The sequence below is a fragment of the Pecten maximus genome, chromosome 17, assembly GCF_902652985.1.
Source record: "Pecten maximus chromosome 17, xPecMax1.1, whole genome shotgun sequence".
Lineage (NCBI taxonomy): Eukaryota > Metazoa > Mollusca > Bivalvia > Pectinida > Pectinidae > Pecten > Pecten maximus.
The window spans coordinates 25,398,958-25,426,150 of record NC_047031.1 but is presented as its reverse complement, the minus strand read 5'-3'; the positions used below and the strand labels follow the sequence as shown (position 1 = coordinate 25,426,150).

General features: G+C 35.1%; 2 protein-coding genes across 2 annotated transcripts; one reads left to right on the top strand and one right to left on the bottom strand.

The window, feature by feature from the left end:
- Window positions 1–11,895: 11,895 nt before the first annotated feature.
- LOC117315003 (cell wall protein IFF6-like) lies at window positions 11,896–26,563 on the bottom strand. Its single transcript, XM_033869124.1, has 6 exons — window positions 26,399–26,563; window positions 24,270–24,533; window positions 23,796–23,930; window positions 22,566–22,901; window positions 13,311–13,391; window positions 11,896–12,102 (listed from the first exon to the last, which is right to left on the bottom strand). Exons 1-6 carry the CDS (start codon window positions 26,445–26,447, stop codon window positions 11,969–11,971), a joined length of 999 nt encoding a protein of 332 aa, XP_033725015.1. The 5' UTR covers window positions 26,448–26,563; the 3' UTR covers window positions 11,896–11,968.
- On the top strand, window positions 14,703–20,648 carry LOC117315002. The gene is made up of 4 exons (XM_033869123.1): window positions 14,703–16,961; window positions 18,176–18,497; window positions 18,863–19,395; window positions 19,824–20,648. The coding sequence occupies exons 1-4, from the start codon at window positions 16,866–16,868 to the stop codon at window positions 19,887–19,889; spliced, it is 1,017 nt and encodes a 338-aa protein (XP_033725014.1). The 5' UTR covers window positions 14,703–16,865; the 3' UTR covers window positions 19,890–20,648.
- Window positions 26,564–27,193: the final 630 nt, after the last annotated feature.

The window sequence follows — 27,193 nt, the reverse complement described above, 5'->3', positions numbered from 1 at the left end:
AGTTACAACCAATACATTCTCTATAGTACACAGGTTATTCTTTAATAGGAAGAAAATGGCGTGTCCTGATTGGCTTATCATGTTCAAGATATGGAAGGAACTTTAAGGGGAATCAGGTTCTGAGATATAACTCAGTACTCAATAAAGCTTAATTATATGTATTCGATCAATTTTAATGATAGCTTGAATATTGATTAAACTGGTTTCGAATTTCTGGACAAATCATATTAAATAGTATTTTCATAAAACAAATACCCCGATTGAACCCCTATTGAGAAATATGAGCTATCTGTTGGCGGTCTTACACTATTTAAACAGATGGAGTGTCATTTATGACCCTTTAACAGACAGGATTTTCCTAAGACGAACTGAATTATTTTTTCTTTGCCAAATATCAACATAGAAGTGCCTGTAACAATATGGACGTAACTACTTCAGCCATTCTCGGACTGGTCGTGTTACTATCAGTCCTACAAGGTGGACACACAAAAACAGGTAGGTTTTCTTCAAATGGCTATTTTATTTCATTACTGTGTTAAAATATCGGCGTCCAAATGATTCAAGACGGCGTTTCGTTACTTATGTTACTTGTCGAATAAACTTCTATCTCGTAACAGGTGAGTGGGCTGGTTCAGATAGGAGTACGTCACCTAGAATATACTATGAATAATTTTCCTGAAACCAACAATATGCTGCGGTCCTAGGGACTTTTGATTTAGTCGGCACTCAATTTCGAAGGGCTGATTAGATTGATTTTGATAATTTAACAATCAATAAGTCTAAGATTATATTAAAACTATTTTCTGGATAGATGTTAAATAAATGGTTAAATCATAATACAAGCTAATTACACACCGACAAAATGATAGGTTAAACGATATATGAGAACAGGAACTGAAGGTATACCAGGTGTTCCATAAGGGTTGGCAATTTCTACACTGCATATAGTACCAACAGTACCATGGAGGTCCTGTGGTGTCACCTTTCTAATGATATGTTCAAACATTCAACAACCAATAAAATTAGTGTTGCTGACTTTTAGACAACACAACTCGGCAGTTTCACAAAACCATACAATTCGTACGTTTTCAAGTTTTGTCGAACCAACATTGCTAACAAAGCCTACGTGGATGCGACCATGACACAACCATTTCCTTTTAGTATTTGGTCTGTCCAAAATCACATATAATTAAACACAAATAGCAAAATCAGAATTTGATATATTTATTGTATTATATATTATATAGTATTATACATATTTATTAGGCTATATTTATAACAGATACGTACTTGTCACTAACCCTGGCCAACATTTTTCTTTAATCTATAACGTAGGATATGTTTTTCTTCAAAATTCATCCAGTGCGATGAATGGGTTTAAGAAGCAATACTTTTTTGTTGTAATTTTCCGCCATACTTTTTATTTGTCCCCCAGGTGAATGTCTTAGTGGAGTAGCGTCTATCATGCTAAATTCATTGTGTAAATCAGTTTAAATTGATAGCACAATATTTCCGACGATTAATTGGTCGAATAGTTTATATTGTTAACGCCCTATCAACAGCTATGGTCATTTAAGGACGGCCTCACCTGTTTGCGAGATGCATGTTTGTTTCCTTCTCATACCGCAGAACTAGACAGGCGTGCCGGTAGGGTAAGCGTTCTTTGTTGACGACTTCCACAATGCAAATCTAGATCGTTTTAATATCGTGTTCTAAAAGTAGTACCGAGAGGAAGAATAGAGAACCTACATCTCAGTATGTTGCGTATTAAACAACCACGCTTTGAAGCGGTTTATCTTCGTTCTTGTCACCCTGAAACTGAAATCAAACAGAATCAAAACCCGTATAAGAAATGAAATATCCACCAATGGGTTAACCGAAAAAATAAGTCTAAAAATGTAACTGTGGATTATGATTGGTACTTACCTTCTCTGGAGGTACACAACCAACGGAAAGACAATAAGCCAAAAATAAAGAAGTTTTGGATTCTGGTAGACAACCCATTCGCTTGAATAGAAGATACTTTCTTCACTAAACTGTTTTAACCAACGATTACACTATATCTACCGACTTGTTTGGTTTTTCGTCTGAGGTTCATATTGTAGGAGATTTATGAATGTATTAACGGTCGTGCTATGTCATTAGATTTAATTTTTAGTGATGTGTTCTGTTTAATTAACGCTAGGTATATTCCCTATGATATAAAACCGGACACCGAAATCAAGGACGTTACTGACTCGGCTCTCGATCTGTAGGTGCCTCATATCCCTAACTCATCAGTATAATTATTTCATTTTGTCATCGCCTTTTTTTCTTATTCAAGATTCCGCTCATATAAACTATTTTTGTGACGCATTTGTATTTGAAATGAAGTTGTTGGTTTTTTTTAATTCGAAGCCATGGTAAAAATAAGGTATAGAGTATATTATTATGGCCTATATGATGAGAACTTTTGCCAATACAGTCCATCTAAACCAGTAATTAATTAACATGTGTATTTCACACAGTCGAGTACATTTCCGGAAACTTGCATTATAATTATCTTGACAATCGATCGAAGTATCATTCGATTGATCGAACACTGTTAAATGGCCAACGGTAAATGATATAAACCAAACGCAAAAAAAACAACAAAAAAACAACAACAATACAGTCGGAACAAAAAAATTACAAAACGAATACAAAATTCTGAGGAACACTAAAAGAAACATATGCTAATTGTATGTACTCTTTTTACATTTGTAATCTGATCATCGAGTCGGAAAACGTTCTGCCTTAGATAAGGCTACAAAACATTGTATATTTAATGGTGACGAAATTGTGTTTAAATTTATGCGTTTTTCCGTATGAGACGTTATTTAGCTAAATTATAACCACAAACGAAATATTATAATTCACAGTGCCCGATATTGGTGGATATCCTTTGAAAATCGAATAAGCTAGTACAGAAGGTTGTTAATATATTGAAATAACACACCTACAGAGTGATACGGGGTATCTAGTCTTGTTAATCATAGAGCTGGGTTGTAAGATGTCACTCTTCGACACTTTGTCGGTAAGCGTCTAATGCTAAAGGGTTGTCGATTTCAAAGCATATCCTATTAAAATGGTAGGTTTGTTTACCAGTTAAAAACATAATGTCATCAATATACGTGATGCTGAAGATTTTTTAAAAACTTATCGTACTTGTTCTGATAAACCTTCGATGTTTGCAGCTTCATATGAAATAAAGAAAATACAAATGAGAGTAACAGTTTCTTCCTATGTGTAAAGTATATTATGATTGTTGGAACTTATTGTTATTTAAAGTGAACAAATAACCGCTAAGCTGTTTGTCAGGCGCTGAAATTATAATTGACATTTCTGTTTCCTGACAGTAACATCTATGATTTCACCATATACGGTAGTTGTATGTAAACGATTTTCGATTATGTGATTGTGTTTTGCGGAATTATGAAATTCTAAATGCTTACTTTTCTGTAACTTAATCCCACAGACACGTTAAGGCAAACCACTTCAAAAACCTGAGACTTTATCTTTTATTACACACATTATCCCTCCTGTTAAAATGTACCTCCTTATTTCATATGTTATGTTCAGTGGGAAATCACTATGTGTATTGTAGACACTAAATATCGAAAAGATGTTTTATTTTCCTCAAAAGTGAAAGCTCGACGTGCTAGATTATCGTCGGTGGTTCTGCTGTCACTATTCCGGTATAGAATTGATGATAATAGAATAACCATTACCGTGATAAAACATATCTATTAACGGACACTATCCCCTGGGAAACATTTTCATTGTACTGTTCAAGGTAATTCTTGTATGTCGGTAATCTTTGTAACATTGCTGGGCGGCTATGAATCAAATGTAACTAAAGGATCTAAGATCAAGATACTTACCTGGGACGACACTGGACAAAGCCAGCGAAAAAGATTACCTGGACTCATTTTCAAGGTCACAGGTGGTCTTAATTGTTATCATAGACCTGGTTGTTCCATCATCAATACCATGATTATCATACCCTGATTCAAGTTTGATGTTCCAGACACTGTCTAACCGTTGAGTTAACTGGACAGGGGGTTCGCTCACGAATGATGTTGATATGACGTTAAACGGATTTAATGATATCAATACGACGTTAAAAATAACTGATGGTGTTGATATGACGTGTAACATAATCAATGATGTAAGATGATGTTAAACATACTAAATGATGTTAATATGACAATATATCAAATTATGTAACTATTACGTTAAGCATAATTTTGCTGATGGGATTCAGTTCTTACTTACCAAAAATGATCCTGAGATGGTCCTGACCAAGAGTTGCTATTTTTCAGGTCAGTCAGTAATCCAAGATGGCCGCCATGGCAACCATCTTGAAAAACACATTTTAAACTTTTCCTCCAGTTTCAATGGGTGCAATTGAGCTGGAAACTGGTGAGGATGTTAAGGAAAGATAGTCAACAAAGTGTTGTTATTTTTTGGCATCGTTAAAACTTTGACATGGCAGCTAAGGTGGCCATTTTGTAACATGATTACGCAATCATGGTTTTCCTGAACTATTTGAAACTTCTTCTCAAATTCCACCAGGGGGATTCAGCTCTAACATACCAAAAATGATCTTTAGATGATCCTGGCCAAGTGTTGTTATTTATGGGTCAGTCAGAAATCCAAGATGGCCGCCATGGCAACCATCTTGAAAAACACATTTTTAACTTCTTCTCCAGTTCCACTGGTGCGATTGAGCTTGAAATTGGTGAGGATGTTAAGGAAGCAGAGCCAACAAAGTGTTGTTATTTTTTCGGCCTTGTAAAAACTTTGACATGGCAGCAGCAATGGCGGCCATTTTGTAACATGATTGCGCAATCATGGTTTTCCTGAACAACACCTATTTCAAACTTCTTCTCAAATTCCACCGGTGGGATTCAGCTCTAACTTACCAGAAATTATCCTTAGATGGTCCAGACCAAGTGTTGTTATTTATTGGGTCGGTCAGAAATCCAAGATGGCCACCATGGCCAACAGTGCCACTATATACTTGCTACAGAGAATACATACTACAATAATATAAGGGTTTTAATTTAGAGTCAGATGACCGTTAAGGCCCCTGGGCCTCTTGTTTTTGTATGAGACGTTATTTAGCTAAATTATAACCACAAACGAAATATTATAATTCACAGTGCCCGATATTGGTGGATATCCTTTGAAAATCGAATAAGCTAGTACAGAAGGTTGTTAATATATTGAAATATCACACCTACAGAGTGATACGGGATATCTAGTCTTGTTAATCATAGAGCTGGGTTGTAGGATGTCACTCTTCGACACTTTGTCGGTAAGCGTCTAATGCTAAAGGGTTGTCGATTTCAAAGCATATCCTATTAAAATGGTAAGTTTTTTACCAGTTAAAAACATAATGTCATCACTATACGTGATGCTGAAGATTTTTTAAAAACCTATCGTACTTGTTCTGATAAACCTTCGATGTTTGCAGCTTCATATGAAATAAAGAAAATACAAATGAGAGTAACAGTTTCTTCCTATGTGTAAAGTATATTATGATTGTTGGAACTTATTGTTATTTTAAGTGAACAAATAACCGTTAAGCTGTTTGTCAGGCGCTGAAATTATAATTGACATTTCTGTTTCCTGACAGTAACATCTATGATTTCACCATATACGGTAGTTGTATGTAAACGATTTTCGATTATGTGATTGTGTTTTGCGGAATTATGAAATTCTAAATGCTTACTTTTCTGTAACTTAATCACACAGACACGTTAAGGCAAACCACTTAAAAAAACTGAGACTTTATCTTTTATTACACACATTATCCCTCCTGTTAAAGTGAACCTCCTTATTTCATATGTTATGTTCAGTGGGAAATCACTATGTGTATTGTAGACACTAAATATCGAAAAGATGTTTTATTTTCCTCAAAAGTGAAAGCTCGACGTGCTAGATTATCGTCGGTAGTTCTGCTGTCACTGTTCCGGTATAGAATTGATGATGATAGAATAACCATTACCGTGATAAAACATATCTATTAACGGACACTATCCCCTGGGAAACATTTTCATTGTACTGTTCAAGGTAATTCTTGTATGTCGGTAATCTTTGTAACATTGCTGGGCGGCTAAGAATCAAATGTAACTAAAGGGTCTAAGATCAAGATACTTACCTGGGACGACATTGGACAAAGCCTGCGAGAAAGATTACCTGGACCCCTTTTCAAGGTCACAGGTGGTCTAAATTGTTATCATAGACCTAGTTGTTCCATCATCAATACCACGATTCTCATACCCTGATTCAAGTTTGATGTTCCAGACACTGTCTAACCGTTGAGTTAACTGGACAGGGGGTTCGCTCACGAATGATGTTAATATGATATTAAACATAATCAATGATGTTAATATGACGTTAAACGGATTTAATGATACCAATACGACGTTAAAAATAACTGATGGTGTTGATATGACGTGTAACATAATTAACGATGTAAGATGATGTTAAACATAATCAATGATGTAAAAATGACATGTAACATAATTAATGATGTTAATACGAGGTTAAACATACTAAATGATGTTAATATGACAATATATCAAATTATGTAACTATTACGTTAAGCATAATTTATGGTGTAAATATGACGTTAAACATGATTAATGAGGTTAATACGACGTTAAATACACTGAATGATGTTAACGTGATGTTAAACACATTAAATGATGTTAATGTAACGTTAAACATAGTTAATGTTTATGTGATGTTAAACATAATTAATTATGTAAAGATGACGTTAAACATGATTAATGAGGTTAATATGACATTAGAAATAATTGACGGTGTAAGTATGACGTTAAACATGATTAATGAGGTTAATACGACGTTAAATACAATAAATGATGTTAACGTGATGTTAAACACAATAAATTATGTTAATGTAACGTTAAACATGGTTAATGTTTATGTGACGTTAAACATAATTAATGATTTAACTGTAATTAATAATTAATGATGTTAATATGACGTTAAACAATACCAAATCAAACCAAACCAAATTAAATATCTGCATGCATGAAGTTGTTGTTCTTTTCTTTTTATTTTGTGCTCAGAAATAGGCTATTTTACCTTGTAAATCTCTAGGAAGTATATCTGAATGTTTCTTTGTTTTTATTTTGTAATCCTTTCACCAGTCTTTAGTTGGTATTGTTTTCTCTTCAAGTTTTTATATAAAACTTGACAGTGTATCGTTAACATAGTTGTGTGTTTTTCCGTGTTATACCTATGGAATCGAGATTGAGATGAAACTTTTCTATGTATACCTACGAACATGTTGCATTATCTTTTCTAAATATATTCCTGCTGTATTGACGCTGTGGTACATACTACTTTTTCAACTTCAAAACCATTTTTAACTTTCTCGTCTTGCACACTACTTTTTTTCCTATTCCTTACCTATGGTGATTGGCTTTATTTTTTCGTGTAGGGATAAGATAATGGCGATTTAAGGGCTTCCTTTAGTTACTTTGGGCTGGTATGAGGATCCTCAAACCTATAGATGCATTACAATGGCGGCTAAATGAGTATGTGATTTAAATATTGGAACCGGTGACTGAGGCTGGATTGCTGTGTTGACTGTCGTGGAGACAAACCGCTAATTTTGTTTGTCATTTTGATGAAGCCAACTTATCAACGGGATGTTGATTTAATTAATGTAGGCCAGGTTATTTGTGGACTGTCATGTTATTGCAGTAGAACGGTTCATTTGATTTGGTACATTATTGCATTTTGCTAGGAACATGGACAGAATCACATCGTCCAAATTCCCATTAAATTTTTAACTCCATCAACATCTAATGATGCCATGGTAATTGATTAAATAACGCTATAATGTAATAGTTACAATGTTGATAGAAGTTTCCAGAGTGCCTAAGATTGATTCAAAAACGAGCGCTGACAAAAACCCCCCCCCCCCCCCAAAAAAAACAACAACACACACGGAGGCTTGGCAACACGCACAGTAAACTTGATAGTCTTAGTCTTTTCGATCAAATTGAACATGGTACCTATGGTACCCTACATCCACTGCCTAGCCCGAGTTTCCTCTGGCCCTGACACCTTGTCTGGTGTAGGGCCAGAGCGCACTACTATATGAAAACGTGGAATTATCCGACACCGTTTGGTGTCGCTAAGAATCTGGTGTAAATACAATAAAATCGGGAGTGACATAACACCTACCTTACATATATGGATAAATGAGATATGTATTTACCCCCAGAACACCCATTTAGTCCCACCTAGGTGTTTTATTCCGTCCGTATAGATCCTCGCTTACTCGGGCTATCCGCTGCCCTGCAGGTAGGGCCTAAGAATTGTACCTGCTGCGGCGCTGCCCCATTGCATGATCGTAAGAGGCGACTAAATTTTGGATCTTATCTTTTCTCTTCTTTCTGAACAACTTTCTTCTTCCTAATGTCTCCCTTGACAATGCCTCACGTTTGGCCTTTAGTTGTGCGTTCGCCACTGTGAGGAAGGCTTTAGGTTCTGTCCCCTAGTCGAGACATACCAGAGTCTTTAAAAATGGTAGTTGCCGCTCCTGCTTAGTGCTCAGCACATTAGGAGTGGGACGACTGGTTTGCCCGTTGTCCTTATAATGTGACCAGGTGGGGTGTGCTGCTGGATGTCTTCGGCAGTATGCTTCAGGGAGGTAGCACTATAAATCGGCAAAAGTTCCGGCCTATCACAAGGAGACTTAACACGAACATACGGCAGCCTCCCAAAACACAAATACAAAGATTCTTTATTTCTGCATAAGTTTTACCTGACCTTAAGACAAATCTTTCCAACACATAAAGAAGATTGTCCGTCTTGAATTAGACAGTTACTGGCCTATAAATACCCTCGCATTGGTAAATTAAGTGCTGAACTTCCATACTCTCTGTAACGATTTTTGTCTGTCTGCTTTTGTCTTTACCCTGTTAGTTTTCTACGTTCTTCATGCAAATCGATATTTTTGTTCATATACTCACGTAAACCTTCCTTAATGTGCATTGTGTTTCCGTTGTCACTAATCCTCTCATTTTGATAATGTGACTTGACCTGTATTTGACCTTTTTTCCATAGCACAATAGCAGGTGTCATAGATGAAGCAGATTACTCTTATCCTCCCGAGACACCTGGTCGTTCAATGACCTCCGTGTGATTTTACATTCTTTGATTGTATACTGCTCTCGTCCTATCGGTTTTGACGAAAACATCATTGAGTGATATTTTGTCTCGTTTCAGATTTTGACAACTATGAATTACTACGTAAACTTGCATTCGACTCGACGCTACAATCATTATTATTAACATCCGGGACATCAGATGAAGACGAATCACGTGACAATGATATCAAATCAACCTCGTTTAGAAATGAAGGAATCCAATCAAATCCTGCTGGTAAATCACGTGACTATCTGAAACTAGACATAGACACAGATGACTTTGCCAGATTCTCTAACTTTGACAAACGAGGAGTAGGGAAGTGTATCTTCAACTGTATGAGAGGCCGTGGACAGATGAACTTCATCCAATGCAAAAGCATGTGCCACTGGTATGTATTGGAGTATATAGAAATACATATTTCATAGTTTTACTTCGCTTTCAGTTAAATATGCAATGTCAATTTTCGGTATAATTTTTTTCTTTGTATGTCGTAAATATGCAAGATTACCTATTTGTGCCTTGTGGGACGGATTTGCTCACTAAAATAGATGAAATGACGAGTTGTAACATGAATACAGCATAGCAATCCTAAAAATGTTCGCTGAACGTTTATTATTATATATGTTTAAATAGGTCAAACTCGCTTGATGGGATTAATACTAATTGCGTCATCCTGTTTATATTCATCAACGAAATTTAACCAAAACTAGTACTGCAAACGCGGGGAAATGATTCCGTGGTTGCCCCAATAGGAATTAGTTCGCGGGGTTTAAATTTCGCTCACCACCATCTTTTAAACATTTTAAACTTCTATATACTTTGTGTATATATTAATATTTAAAAACCACGATATTAAATCTCCCGCGAATATTACTTACTATTCAGAAGGTAGTAGTGTTAGTTAAAACGTATCATTCCGAAATAATGAGACCTGTTAACAATATTAACGATCTCCCAGATATTCTACATGTTCGTTAATGTATTTTAAACAACATTTATCACATGATCAGTCCAAACCAAGTACTGGTAGAGACGGACGTTACTAATAAATCCATATCCTTTATCACTATACGTGTGTATTGTCTGAATGTGGAATATTGCTACTGCAGACATTTTCTATAACAAAAAAAATACACATTCTTCTTTGGACAATTTAGAGTGTAATTCGTTTTGAAATACTTTATTGTTGTATTTGCTGGCGAAGGGGAGGGGATGTTGTGGGTTAGTTTTGTTATGATCACAGTCATTACATAAAGCATGAACATAGATAAACGTCAAGACACGGTGTGGCGCGAAATTTGATACCGGTAAACTAGGTCCGACTTAGACAACTGCGAAATATTAACCCGGGATATTATGAAATTACAAGGTTACCAAATATGTCGGTGTATCGGTGGATCTAATGTAGGTAAATATGCTAACAGATGATCAGGAATTGTAAAACTATCGTTTTAAGTTTTTAGAATGTCAATATTGTACTATTTTTTCTTCCACAGATACATGGACGGGAGGCTGATAGACGTCCGAACTGCCTTATGTTTAACGCTATGCGGATTAACCTGTTCGTCTATACCAGTTAAATAAACCAGATATCCACATTACAACACGCGTTGGCTGTTTGTGAAGAATTTATAGTCTAGTACATTATTCAGCTTTGTCCATATTTATGGGGTGTTAGCACTCCAAAGTGTAACTTATTATTTGCTACTGTTGTACAGATCATAAAAAAATAATTATAGCTTTTTTTGTTATTATTTTTCCTTTTTCTTATGATCGGAACAATTAAGGCATTTTTAATTCTGATAGATCGAGTGATGATGTTTTTGCAATGCATGCGTTTATATTTGCCTAAAACAATTTTAATAAATAGCGCAATAAAAAATAAAAAGATAAAGCTTAAAAATCATTAATTGTCAAAGAATTCTTCACCATTTCTGTACCTAACGCGTTTATCATGCAATATAACCCATACAAAACAGAAATACACTTGCATGCATACTGACTTCTATCTAGATGTATTGCATCTTATTTGATTTAAACATATTTTATTGTATCTTAATATATACATGGGAATTGGGCACACGTTATCAAACTTATATTAAGCCCTTTCCCTATATGATTTTACATACATATAATACATTTATTTTACAAGATGACATATATTTACATATGAGAGAGAGGGAGAGAGAGAGAGAGAGTTTTAATGAAGATATATTTTTTTTTTTTTTTAATCATTATGACTATAGATTATCAAATGAATAAACAATTCAAGTAAACTATTCCAATAAACTATTCCGATACATAATTATTACAGACGAAGAAGAAATGATATGTATCCTCAATAGGATGACCACATTGACAGTAACTATAATCAATCAGATGAGATCGGAAAAGGTCATTATTTAAAGTACTACAACTATTTCTTAATCTTGCATGCAATATATTAGATTTTCTATTAACAACAGAGTAATAATAAGGTACTTGTGATATATTAGTGATATACTTTTTAAAAACTAAGTATGAGTTACTTTGAACCTGATGCATAACGAATGTAAGAACTAAATGGGATTGCAGACAGATGATGATGGTGATGATGGTGATGATGATGATGATGATGATGATGTACTACTTCAAATCTAAACACAAAATCAGCATAAAGTGAAAACAAAACAAATATTTGTATGCATGAATGAAATGTATTGAGTATAAGGTGGTTCAAATATAAACCAATCAAAATTGTCTTCAGCCGTTATCCCGTATAACAAACACATACGGGACATCCGGTCGTGGGGTCTAATGTGACTCCTTTGTTACACGGCGCGACACAGCGGGTAGGCGGACAGGTGGCCCGATGTACGGTGGGACTGACTGTTGTAGTTTGAACTGTAAGTGATAGTAACGACATTTAGATTTGGTTGTCACGTGGTGTAAAATATGGACGCATTTTGTTTTATGAAACATTCTTCTAATCTGGAAGTAGACGCTACATATTGGGCGACATATATAAACAACACAGCTGATAACCTTGTCTATCCTCTTTGATACAAAATAAAGGTTACCACTACAAATAGCAATAACATATCAGTGTACTTCTTCCTGAAGTATTGGATACTCTCTTAACATGGTGTCACATATCATCAACAGATGAGTCAGGAAAACCCCTTTCACAACTGTACTTCCATCTTAAAAAGAGAGTCCCTCTTGTATCTATTTATATATCTATCTCTGTAGAGATATATGAAATATCCAACAATTAATATAACAAACGGTTAGATTGATATTGTCGAACATGTTGATCAAACATTTACAGATTAACGGATTACACATCATGTCTGAAATACGAAAACAAATGCTCATATGCACCACCAACTTGAGAAATCACAATTTTAACATAGTGACGAATCTTAGGATATTTTTACACAAAAATTACAAAAAGTACGTCAGGGAGAGACCATTAATCGTTATCTAAGACTCTCAAATATACATCTAATGATATAATTATATAAAATATAAATCTGTAACGAAGAATGTAACCTACAACTGATAGAAATTGTTAGATCGATGTGGACATATTGTACCATTCAATAATCTATACCACAGCGTCGACACACAAGGACACACAAAGACACATAATAACACACAAGGACACAAAAAGACACACAAAGACACAATGACAAAATATACCGCAGCGACAATCGACAGGGACAAAATATACAACAGCGATGACACACCAGGACAAAATATACCATACCGTCTACACACAGGGACAAACTATATCACAGCGTCAACCGACAGGGACAAAATGTACCACAGCGTCAACCGACAGGGACAAAATGTACCACAACGTCAACCGACAGGGACAAATATATCATTGTGCCAATACAGAGGAACGTCATAATACCATTAACACAGCGTCAACAGGGATGGAAGATGTAATCAAACTCAATCGAGATCCATTATACATATAAAGATAGATATGCAGGTGATACAGAGATAAAATTAAAATAGGCTTCAGCATGCTGGTGCAAACTATTAAAATAATAAGTTATTTTCCCAAGTATACCTATCACAGATTTAGCAAGTATACTGACCATTGCATTCCGGACAGCCATTGATGATCACAGCACTCCCCCGGGGACAGTTGACCGGAAATGGACGACATGTCGGAGTAGCTGAATGGAAAAGATCAATATATTGTTGGAATTATAAATGGTGTGATAATTTATAAATGTTTGGATTATAAATGTAGTAATTATTTCCACTGATGATGGCGAATTCGGTGTAGTGTTATCGCAAATTTATTTATGGCATCTGCTTGATTAAATCTTCGAGATTGATGAAATCATTGGAGCTCGGTTACAGGTAACAAACTATATATTCAAGATACCATTTGATGTACGAATCGACGTATACATTAAACACAATCAAGAAATGAAATATTCATAACGAAAACTTAAATGTTACATAAATGTATATAATGTTCATAATGACAAAAACAATGAAAATATCATCAACTTAGGTGATTGATAGTGTAACCCAGCAGAACGTATTGTGGAGAATGTTCGCCGATTATCGTACAAAGAAGACAAAACACATATATAGACTGAGGGGTTTCCCTATTTATACAGCCACACAATCTAACTTTCATGTTCATTTTTATCAAAAACAACAGAGAATAACGATGATACAATACGCTATTTTTCTATGCGGTATGAACCCACCAAGAGCTCGTTTCATGTAAAGGTAATTACTTGGCCAATTTATGCAAAAGAGGTCTACCATATTTTAACCTATACTAACACATACATGTTAATATGGAACTTGTTCATGGTTTACAGTATTTAGACTAAACAGTGAAACCTAAGATAAAAGAGTTTCCTGACTTATTCAAGGGTAGAACTGAGGATAAATGGAAATATATAGAGGATATCTAACAGTGTCTTCAGTAATACCAAATATATTTCACGAGTGGGGGTAATATTTTGATATTTTTCACGAGTGCGCAGCACGAGTGAAAAATATCAAAATATTAGCCTCACGATATTCTGTTTATTACATTTTTTTATCAACGAAAAACCTACCCCGTATGCTAACTAGGCCTACAGCGAAAGTTTGCATACGTTTACCGCTTAAATGTCTAGACAATCCTACGCGACAAAATATAGTCCAAAGTACAAAAATTCCCAAAAAATATAAAAACCAGTTCAAAAAATATTTTAATCAATTCTTTTACTTCAATATGTATCCAAGTTTATATATTTTACAAATGTTGCCATAACATTGTCAAAATATAAGTATCTCATAAAAGTCCCGTCAAAACAACACAGATAACTACGCGATGAGCGCTCAGTCCAAAATGGTGTACATACAAAACAGTTGTGCAGGCCTAGTAGTGGGAGAAAGTCCTGACAAACACACGGATTTTGTTTACTCCTCGGCCCTGATGATAACAAACTTCCACTCATGTAAAAGTAAGTCATTCCTACTCACTGTCACTGTCAGATATTGCCCTTATTCGTTTGTACTTTCTCCCGTACCCTGACCCGGACGCGGCCATGTTTGCAAAAGTGATATTTTTCACTAGTGAAAAATATCACTTTTATAGAATGAATAATTTTTGATATTTCACCTGTAAAAATGTAATAAATTGCCATCTGTGATAGCATTTCATTCATTAGTGTCACTTCCATTATCGTAAACAGTCAACTTCAAAAATAACGAAATCGGTTACAACGAAGAAAATTTCCCGCTTTTCACCACTATAATTATATCCTATGATTTTGTTTTTACTGAAATAACGAATAAACTGTAACAACGAAATGACTTTCTAGTCCCTCAAACAAATTTTTACCTGTAAAAACGAGACATGTCGGAATCAATACACTTCTGTCGAAACAACAACACGTACAATGTACAGTGTAGATAAGTAAGTTTACTCTGAATAACGTCATCATAAAACATCACCATCACAAAGTCACAGATGACGTTGACTGATCGCTGGGTCTACCGCATAGGAACCATTTATACAAGTCCACATTACACAAGTTATTTCCAGCAAATTGTAAGAACAAAACACGTTTCCTGTTTCTGTCTTTGATATTTATTCCAACCTATAGGTTATCCAATCTATTCACCCATTTTTCCATCTGATGTCGACATCATTTTCGTGTACAGACAATTGTGGGAATGTTGGTAATCCAGTTGCCATTTTGTAAATAAGTAGTATGAGACGATATTACCTACATAACACTTAATTAAAAAAATGTGCCATACTTCAAAACTATTTTAAATAAGAGCTGATGAAAATCAACTTACAAACATACTATCTTTGAAATAATTAATGAAATAATGCACTCATTTTTGCCGAAATGACGTCCGTTTGCCATCCCGCCTTTGTTATGGAATTTATCGATCGCAATACGCGTGACTTTATATTAACTGTGAAGAATCGGAATTCTTTACATTTTCTTTAACAGTGTGACCAAACACACCGGGTGATACCGGAAGTTACGAATCCGACGGGGAGTATCTACAAATCCGATGGGGAGTATATATACAAATCCAACGGGGAGTATATACAAATCCGACGGGGAGTATCTACCCGAAGGGCGTAAGGACATGGCTGGGGTATGTTTTATAGTAATACATAACATTTTAACATACTATCGGAAACATGATGCTACCCACAGAATTCTACGCTTTTTCATTTATAAACATCAGTAATTCGTTAATCTCATAAACTTGCCGTGTTTGATTGATGCTCAATATTATCCGGCTGCCCTACTGTCAAACGACGAATTTGCGATGTTTTTTGTGAAACAGTTATAGTCTGACACGTGAGTTTAAAAGGGTATAGCGTCAGAAACCATTAGAGATGGTTCATGGCAATATTCAGTTGATTTAATTGCTTTGATGACATACAAGATATATAATGTGTATATTCATAAGGGGAATAAACCCCCCTTACGAAATCACCATTGTTGTGAATTTTAATAACGTATGTTTACGTCAACCTACAACAATCCTTAGAACAATGGTAATAGTCACAGACTAATTTAAATTCAATAGATATACATTTTGGTTTGGCAAATGTCCAGCTAATATAATGGGGATTTACAATGTGACATGCTCCTCATAGGCCAGTAGTGAAGCAACGTGTTTATTGTGTATTTCACACGTAACATGCCAAGTGTGTGACCCTTTATAGACAGATTGGCCACATCGTTTGTACGACGTTTGTAAAGATTATTGAACTCTGGATCTCACCTAGATTATATATACCAGTAATACAGTTTCTGCGAGGATCATAGCAGATTGTTAGACAGAAGCGGACTCTCATATAGAATAATAGAAAATACCGTACAATGTTAGTCGTAGTTAATGTTAACCTGTCTAGATAGCGAGGCAGGTATTTATGACCCGGTCACTTCCGGTACTACGTTATTGACATACCTAGTGGAAAACATATAGACAAGGTGTACTCTGAAGAAGGGCGTGACATTCCACGTGTAACACATATAAACTATGTGTACATTACTTCGGAAGTAGTAGGTTAACATTACGTCCGGTTACGTCCTACAACTCGGATGGTATTACACGCGAGAGACACAATAGAAGTATCATAATTAAACGTAAAGTAGATCTGCATGGAAAGGTTAGGAGAAGTGACGGACCATTGTATGACATTCACGGATTACCTACACAATGTCGACAGCACAGATGTTACGTACCCGCTATACAAGGTATGTACGCATCGAATGAGCAATGGTGTATGTTAGTATGTACGTATGTATGCATGCGTGTTTGAAGGTAAGAGCATGTAAGCGAGTACGAAAAGAAATAGAGTCGAGATCATTATAGACTTTGGCTTGTTTGGTTTTGCTGATAGTCATAACATCTTGGCTCTGAGTGCTGAGTATGTACGCATGCATTATTTCTGTGTTGATCTTTAAACCTCATCACCTTCTGTATAGTAGGTTATATTTGCGAGAGATTTAATTTCGCTATTTTAGCATGATTATTTAAAGCGCGAAAAAATACCAATCGAATTAGTTTAAACATATTTTATTGTATCATAAATATACAAAGGGATCAGGCTCAATTTTCCAACTTATATTAAGCCCTTTCACAAAAACAGTATATAACACAAATATTTACACAAGATGACATTAAAATTTACATAAGGAGATTTTATTTTTGAAAATGTGAGTTTAAGAAGAGTAGAGATAGGGTGATAGTTGGAGGGAAATGGAGGGATAGAATTTAGAAGTCTCCTTCATTTACAATTTATTTGAACATTTATGAAGAATAATTACAACATTTTTGACAAGAAAGTTTTAAAGTATTGTTTGTAGACAGAGTGAATGATCTTTCTCGACTCAGCTGACATGTGCTAACACTATTCCATACTTTCAGCTGTTCTTCATATCTCATGCTATGTTTTGCTTTCACCGTTGTCTTTCCTTTCCTTCGGATATATTCGTTTCTCAAATGCCATATGAATTGAGAAAGATCAAAGACTCTGACCTTAGTTATATATATATGTCACTGAAGTACCATATTTGATTAAAGGAAGATAGCTGATAGGGAGGGAGTGATAGAGGGAGAGGAATAGTGCGGATGGAGATACAGAAGTCAAAATATGTATAAAAACTGCAATATTCAAATGTTAGAATTTTAGTTTTTCAAGATTTTTTTTTAACAGTTGTTATATACATTTTATGGTAAAGTTATGACTCAATGAAAATAAATTATACAATCGTCAATATCACTTATAAAAACATGCACATGTATATAATATAAATTGTCGCTTGTGCATAGGACGCTTACCCAATTGGAACTCGTGGTCATATTTTTCTTTTGCCTTTTGAAAAGTCTGTTAATATATATATTGTATATAACATGAACGTATCCGTGATGTTTTGTGATGCAATCTTGGCATTGGGTTATTTCGCAGTACCTGGCGCATCCTTCTGTCCTATCTACGTTCCAACACACTACGTTTGGTACAGTATTTACAATACATCCCAATAATTACGGGACTGCCATCATAAACTGCTTTCGCCACAAGGAACTGAATCACGTGGACAAAGCTGGGAAGGTGAGCAAGAAGGAGCATATAGGATTTACGACGCTGGGATTCATCTCTCTCACAACAGGCGGAAAACTCTTGACAAATATCCACGGGAAATGTATCATGCGCTTAACAGATTCTGGTGACTCCCACGTCGCATTTAGCACGTCGCCGTTGATTCCAATACAAATTTGCGAAACAGAAGGTAAAACATTGTACATGGAAATAAATTTAAAGCATTAAGATATTGGAAAGTGAACATTTTAATGACCTCTGGTTTTCACCAGATTTGACAGCTGATGGTCCTTTATTGATGAATTTATCAAATTATCTTCTTATATTTCATAAAACATTCAAATATTTCATAGTGGATATTTTAATGACGCCGACTAGATGATTTTCCCATATCTGACAGCTGATGTTTGCTTTTAGGGGAATTGATAAAGTCACTAACTAACGTTTCATGAAAATCAATATTTGGAAGTGAATGTTTTAATGACGTACACTACACGTTTTTCAAAAATTGACAGTTGATTATTTCTTCTTTTTTGTGCGTGTGTCTATTTGTAGATGGATCTCTGCTAGTAACACTGTCCGATAACGCCGAGTATGACATAAATGACGAAAACACCAGAGTGTTGACAAAATACACTAACAAAGGACTGCGCATGCTCACTGTGGAAAGAGACAACCAAGGTCAACGACTCTTTTGTAGGCCTGGTAGACTCAAATGTAACAAGCGAAACGGACAAATAATGGTTGGCAATCGAACCGGGGAAACAGCAGCACATATCGTCGTGTTCGATACAGACTTAAGATTACTGTTTCGTTACCTAGGAAACGGAAGGGCACTTTCGTCGGATGACGATTTTAACGAAAACTTGATCAACACTGACTTTTTCGCTGTCGATGCTGATTTCGACATTTTTAATAACATCGTTGTTGTTGACAACCACACGAAATCTGTAGAACTACTCGACTGTTACGGACAGTTACTGCAAATCGTGACGCAAGATTCTGACGCACCTAGATCATTATGTGTCAACTTCGATCAAACGCTTTGGATTGGATTCACAAATGGAAAAGTCAAAGTCATCAAATATGTAAGTTACATCTTAAATTAGGATTTAAAGGCAATTTAATTTCCACCAGTTTCTTTATCGTTTTTTATATCACTTGCCATGAACGATGGATGAGATGATAAACTAACTGTTACGGTTCATTGGTTCATTGTATTACTGATTCGTTAGCATGGTCTGCCTCTTATGATCATATCAGGTTATATGATGTAGGTTTTTGGTTTTCATTTGCTGGATATACAGATGGATGTGATGTTAACGAATAAATAACCATAACTTATATTTACTCCTTTGTCCATCTATTATAAATAGACCCGAGGAAATAAATAACATATAGGGCCATTGTTTCATTTACATCATACAATGTATTCATGTCATCACCTACCACTCAACTTGAAAACAATCAATATCAATTAACACATTATTGAAATTAGCTTTATATTCTTTTTCAGATTGAGGCATGTGATGTGCAATATTCCAGACAACAGGAAAAATCAGATTCATACAGTGGTCATTAAACATTCCTAACGTATTTGATATTGATAGTTTTCCCAAACAAAAGTAGCATTTAAGATAGATCCTACTATTTCTCGAAATGCCGAATTTTGAAAGGTTATCATTGGACAAGTCAGTTGAAACAATGAACATTTTGCTGTTTAAAAAAAAAAAAAAATATGTTCATCCTTGCATCAGTATTTCAGAATGTATAAATAATGACATTATATAAACTATACATGCACATTATGAAAATGCACTTATTTAATATTGTATATAGTACTGTGTACTTTAATATGCAAATAATGTTATCTAATAAAATTTCTACCACAGAAGGTCGGTGTAATTGAACTTTCAAGGCATGACATAATCATAACAACCGTTAAAATAATTTAGTTGATACCACATGTGATATAAACTCTAAATGCATTTTGATTGGTAATCGCTTGAAGGCCGATTAACAGAGTCGCGGACAAGATTTCACACAAAAAGTAGTTCGCACTTGTTTTTCGATAACTCAATGGCTTTTATTAATCTATTGCTTTGGAGGTAGTATACTTGCTAATTATTTATCACGATTTGTGAAAAATTATAATATTTCCAGACATTTACAAAACTGCTAGATTTGCATTTGATTAGCGGCATTTGACTTCCGTTTATATTCCTACACCTCAACTACAGGTCATTTCGTCCTCAGAAAAAGCTTTTCTGTTGTTGTAGGAACAGTTTTATTCATATTTTATGTTGTTGGTATTTCTTTCACCCACGTTCGATTTTGAATGCACTTGTTTGATCATGTATATATCATTATATGGTAGACTTTGGTTTGGCTTGGTTTTTTGTTTAACGTCCTACCAACATCCAAGGTCATCCAAGGACGGCCTCCCATGCGTGCGACATGCATGCGTGTGGTGAGTGCGTATGTGTGTTTTGGGAGGCTGCGGTATGTTCGTGTTAAGTCTCCTTGTGATAGGCCGGAACTTTGCCGATTTAAAGTGCTATCTCACTGAAGCATACTGCCGAGACATCCAGCAGCACACCCCACCCGGTCACATCATACTGACAACGGGCCAACCAGTCGTCCCACTCCAAATATGCTGAGCGCTAAGTAGGAGTAGCAACTACCATTTTTAAATACTCTGGTATGTCTATGGTATACATATATATATTATATACATAAATTAACAGTGTATAACATATACAGTTGTATACTCAAAATGTATACAAAAATACACAAACAAATAGTACCTATGATTATTAAGTAATTCTAAGGCAATACATTTAGAACAAAGAATATGTCTTCCTGTGACTTGTCAATGGTGATAGTCACCAAAATCCAGTGGGGATGTCAGTAAAGAGCATTTGACTAAACATGCATATTATCTCCAGAAAAAAAGTATGTATAGTATGATTAAATAGAAAAAAAGCCTAAACTAATGTTCAATATAGAAAATTGACCAACCCTATTATCGGATCGAATTCGTAATTTTTAATAATTGAAAAGAACAATCCAGAGAAACGTGTAAAAATTCTCGACAGGTGCCCTAATTTATAAGTTATAAGTTTAACCTGGTATGCAGGGCAATCATGTCTTACGATCTACAGTGTTAGGCGGGGCAGTAAATACTTAATACTACTGACGTCACTGTTGCCTGACGTCAATGACTGTAATCTCGGGATATAAGACAGTTATTGAAGCTAAGATATATATTTGTCAATCAAGTACAATAGTATCTACTTTTTCGTTCCAGAATAATGAAGAGTAATAGTTCTGGGAGCCCTTTTAATTGTTACAATAGTACCAAGCGTAACGTGGCGAGATCTAAAACCATAACTAGGTCTACAAGTAAAATGTATTAATAAATATTTACATTGTTGATGTTCCTCATTTCAAACTGACAATACTGGACCGAACAGTTGAACAAATGCAAAAGTCCAGGGTCTGGTGTCGGGATTTAGTTTGTTTTGGGATTGTAGTTCAATATTTCACTGTCTAAATTTAAATACTAGGACACCAAGCTCGCTAATCTGGTTCAACCTCAACACCCTGTTTGTTTCCTTGTTATTGATATAACATAAGCCAGGATCAGCTGTTTTATAGATAACCCTATGACAATCAATCGTACTCTGAAACTCGACTTTTGAGCACGGTTAGACTCCAGGTAGAGAAAGTTGTTTTATGTTTTTCATTATACATTGTACATGGTCGTTTATTGTACCAATTTTTTTCCCAAGACATTGCGGTATTTTCTGAAAATATTGTTTTTCAGCAAGGAAGCAGACAAGCGATTCGTTTATTTCATCAGCTACTCTGCCAACTTGAATTGAAATGTTTTACGGGTTTTGTCGATAAAGCAAAAGACACTTACTCTTCCGGAGCACTTGGTCTGATTCATCTAAATTTTCAGGAGTCTCCTTTCAAACATATACATGTATTCTTGATTGTATTCTGCCCTGGTTTTGTTGATTTTAAGATAGAATTATGGTTTCATTATTATGTCGGTAGTCTTCGTTGTATTTTACCGATATATTTTACAAAAATATGTGACTTATTGAAAAAATCCATACATTCCAAAATACGCCATTCAACAAATTTGCTTATTAGCATACTTCAAATTTTTTTTTCAACGACAGGGAAATATCAAATATGATAATGATTTATTAAAAACAATCTAAATGTGAAGAAAGTTATACTTTACCACTGCTCGTCTTAGCTGTTGTTCCTCCTCCGTTTTGATTAACACTTCCGGTGTTGGTTGTATTTCCTACTCCGTTTTGATTAACACTTCCGGTGTTGGTTGTATTTCCTACTCCATTTTGATTAATACTTCCGGTGGTGGTTGTATTTCCTACTCCATTTTGATTTACGCTTCCGGTGTTGGGGCTATTTGTTACCCCACTCGTTTGTCCAGTACCTGTCCCTATTTGTGATGCGCTTCCTCCAGTGATTTGTCCGGAACCGGCATTTGTACCACTTCCGGTATTCAACGATGTTCCGGATCCTCCGTTTGCATTAACAGCAGATGAAGAAGAGGCTACATGAAAAAAAAAATGAAATAAATAAGGTTAAAAACAAAAGAATCCTGAAAGTGTTAAGTATATTATCTTGTGTCGATTCCGTACACACTGGAATTGGGCAACAGAAGGAAAATCTAGGAATAACCTCGCATTATATTTTAACAATCACATCATCAAAAAGCACATCAGCAAGATAACGAAGGGTTTAGTTTTAAATTGTTTGACGTCCTATCAACAACTGAAGTCATTTAAGGATGGTCGACCCTGTGTCGGTATGGTTTTGTTTTATATTGTTTACCAACCTATCAACAGTGATAACTTCATTTCAGGATGTCCTCCCCTGTGCACGGAATGCATGCGTGTGGTGTATATATGTGTTTTGGGAGGCTGCAATAGGTTTGTGTTTGTCTTGTGATAACACAGAACTGAGACCGGCTTTATATTGCTACGTCACTGAAGCATACTACCTTAGACATCCAGCAGGATACCTAACCAGCTGGTCAATAAATTATTGCGCATAAAATGATTATACGTTAATCACGTGTCGTAACTAACAACATTACTACTACCATAGGAAGGGATTTTAATGTTGCAGAATCATTACTACAAGAGTTAGTCAGGTAGTCATACAAGAGTGGAAGTCACTACCGACAAATAGTCCATACACCCACTATTCCAGGCAGTTGAAAAACGATCAAAAAAGCTTTTGTACGGAGAGAAATATAACAAAGATTCGTCTTCAAACAATGCAAAAAATGTATATAAATTGACAATGAAAACAGTTAATAATAGGTGAAAATTGTGAGAAAATACTCTCACGGAAGGTGCCGAAGGTTCCCGATTGACTATCGGGTACTCAAATCGTTCGGTACCCACATATTTTCGTAAGGATAGGTATTGTGAATACTTACAACATCCTGTTATACAGACAATACAGCCCGTCACACTGTCGATATCCTGACAGACAGGGGAACAGCCGATCCATGGACATTTCCCCGGTAAATGGTCCGTGCCGTGACCAGTTGATGCACTCTGGGATGAAAATTCTGTAAAACGAAGGTAAAAATACATGATTATCAAAGTAAAATGTAGTACTGAAATTCAAATAGATATAATCAATTAATAAAATAAAATTCGTACATCCATGATATAAATAGAAACAAATCGGTATAATACATTACATTTGATATGGATAACATTTTGATGTATAAAATCATGTTCATGTTTAATTTGAACGAATGCTGATATAAAATTTCTTTTATAGAATCAGACATTCATTAAAATCAGTTCTTGAAATACTCCTGTTATCTATCAGTAATATCTATAAACATATAACAGTTTTTTTTTCTAGTTATAATAATTCATCCAATGCCATTATCCCTTACCTGGTCCATTGTTTCCGGCGTGCTGAACATAACCAGCGTGTCCACCAGAGATAACGTGGTAATAGTTATGTGTATTATCAAGGTAATGTGTTGCATCTCCAGGTACACCGTTTATGTTTTGTGAACCGGAAGTACCGCTGCTTACAGCACTGTTTCCGGCATTGCTACTTCCTCCTGTGTTTCCGGAAAACTCATTAGACATATCTCCGGGATTATTGAACTGGTGGCCGAACATCATAAGGAAGCGTTTATCCCGGGGAATAGCTGTGATTATGAAAGGGATTATGTACCGACAAACCTGTATATGACGATAATCCCAATGTACCATCCAATGTAAAGATTGTCAGTATTCAATATTCTTACTGTACTTCTAAATATCAAAAGATCGTGATTATTAAATAAGCGTACTGTGTTCATCAGTATAAAGACATTGCTATTATTCGAAAGTCATACTGTACCATCCAATATAAATATATTGTCAGTTTTCAACATTCATACTGTACAATTTAATTTAAGGAGATTGTGAATATTCAATAATCGTACTCTACCATTCAATATAAAGATATTGTCAGTATTCAATAATCATAATGTACCATTATAAAGAGATTGAGAGTATTCAAATATCATATTGTATCACTAAAAATATATGGTGAGTATTCAATAATTATAATGTACCTTTATAACGAGAATGTGAGTATTTAATAATCATACACGGACTGTACATTATCTGGTTTAAAATTTAGCGTTACGTACACATCTCACTTTAGGATCTAAAACTATATCATGATCACCAACTGCTCAGAACACATTGTCAAAAAGTACAAACAAAACAATCGAAAGGCGGACAAAAGTAAACTAAATAATTGAACGAAATACAAACAACAAACAAAAACGAAGTTAATAATTAAATGATCGATCGATAATAATAACAATCCAAAAAGACGAACGACAGTCGCAGTAATTATAGAAATCTAACACCAAACCTTACCCTTACCCAATTACAATTAAAAAACAACAATACTCAAAAGATATAAGCATTTATTTCGGCATTCGGTTTGAGAATAGGAATCAAGTTGACATATCACACGCGTTAGGAGATAGGTGGCGGTGTATCGTGTAGGTACGTGGAACTGTTTATGTCGAAATGTGTCAGTACGTGTCGAAATGTGTCAGCACTTCCTATATATTTATCTTATCAGGAAGAATTTACTTCTGGTAGTTGACCGATTTAAAATGCCGATATTTACATATTTCTATCTACCCTTGTATTAGTACAAAAGATATTCACACAAATATAGAGCACGCTTAACCGCTTATGATAAGGAGCCCGTCAACAACTGGTAGTCATATATATTTGATAAAACAAAAAAAATGTATATCTGTACAGTACATTTAGTCTTAGTCTCACTCTTACAGTCTCGAAGTGTTATACCGCAGTGTTGATCTCGTTACCTTATCAATGTAATAGAGATTTTAAACAGTAAAACATACAAATTACTGTAACCGTACTCAAATTTTAGCACAAAACCTAACTTTAACAAATCTAAAGATTAATTAACAATACTTTCCATATTAAATGATCAAGTTAAATTCAATTATCGCTATCGTATTTTAACGGAAGGCTTTCAACAGAAAAAATGCCAAAACGATATCCCGTTAAAACATGTAAGTTTGCAGCAAATTTTCTTTTGATTGGTTGATTATGGTATTAAACCCCACAGTTCAAATCTGAAGTCAATTCTGCCAAAAACACACGGAATATGTTTTGGGAAATGACACGGATTTGAAGTTATGTTATTTCCTGAATAAAACATGTGTGAAAAAGGTTGTTAAATGTCAACGTTTCGTTTTAATGATGGAATGGAATCCTGTTTGTAATCATTGGATGTAAATCGATAAGCACAGCGAAAGACTCGACAAAACAACAAAGAAAAGTAACCATCTGATTTCATTTTGTTAAAGGAACAAACACGTGATAATATAGACCATGAAAGGTGTTCTATCAGTGGGTTGAAGTTAATATGCAAATATCTGGTAGAGATATCACAAATATATACATGAATGTACTAATGTATGTAAGAAGCAGTAACGAAGCACATTTTACTGCTATTATATATAATATTACTTACCTTCAGCTATAAAGCATAAAGCTGCAACATGTAAAATCACACGGAACATCTTACAATTGAAGCTGATAAAAGTCTAAATAGGGTAAGACAAGAAGGACTGTTATTGTAGACTCGCTTTATCTCTGTTACTTATTGGACCTTATCTTCAGAGTGGAACATCCCGACAATTCACTTCGTGGGGTAACGTTAGAAATGAGCGCGTTTATCTCGAAGACATTGACTATGGGAGAGTTGTCTGGTCGACAACATGATTTAACCGGGAAATGTTATTTTTCCTTCTTTGATATGGAGTAAGACGTGTATAATGCTTGTTGGCATGCCTGTGCTTTCGTTGTCACCAGCCTAGTTTTGAGTTTGAGTGATATGTTTGCTTTTCTCGTTGTCACCAGCCTATTTCTGATTTTGAGTTATATGTCTTTTGCTTTCGTTGTCGCCAGCCTAGATCTGATGCCTGCTGTCTCCGTTGTCACAACCCTAGTTATGATCTTGATTGATATACATTCTACTTTCGTTGTCACCAGCCAAGTTCTGATTTATACTGATATTCCTTCTGCTTTCGTTGTCAAAACCATATTTCTGATTTTGAGGATGTGATTTAATCACGATTTACATAGCGATTGTCGTTGATTAAGTAGAAGACGATTTCTCTTCCGCAACGCCTGGGATATTTCACTTTGTGCCTGTTACCAATGCTGTATTTTGTTAATATTTTCATCGATAGATGTCAGTAGCTGGATTATGTGCCAAGCTTACATATCGGTATAGTTTATTCGGTTATCATATATTTTGGTGTTG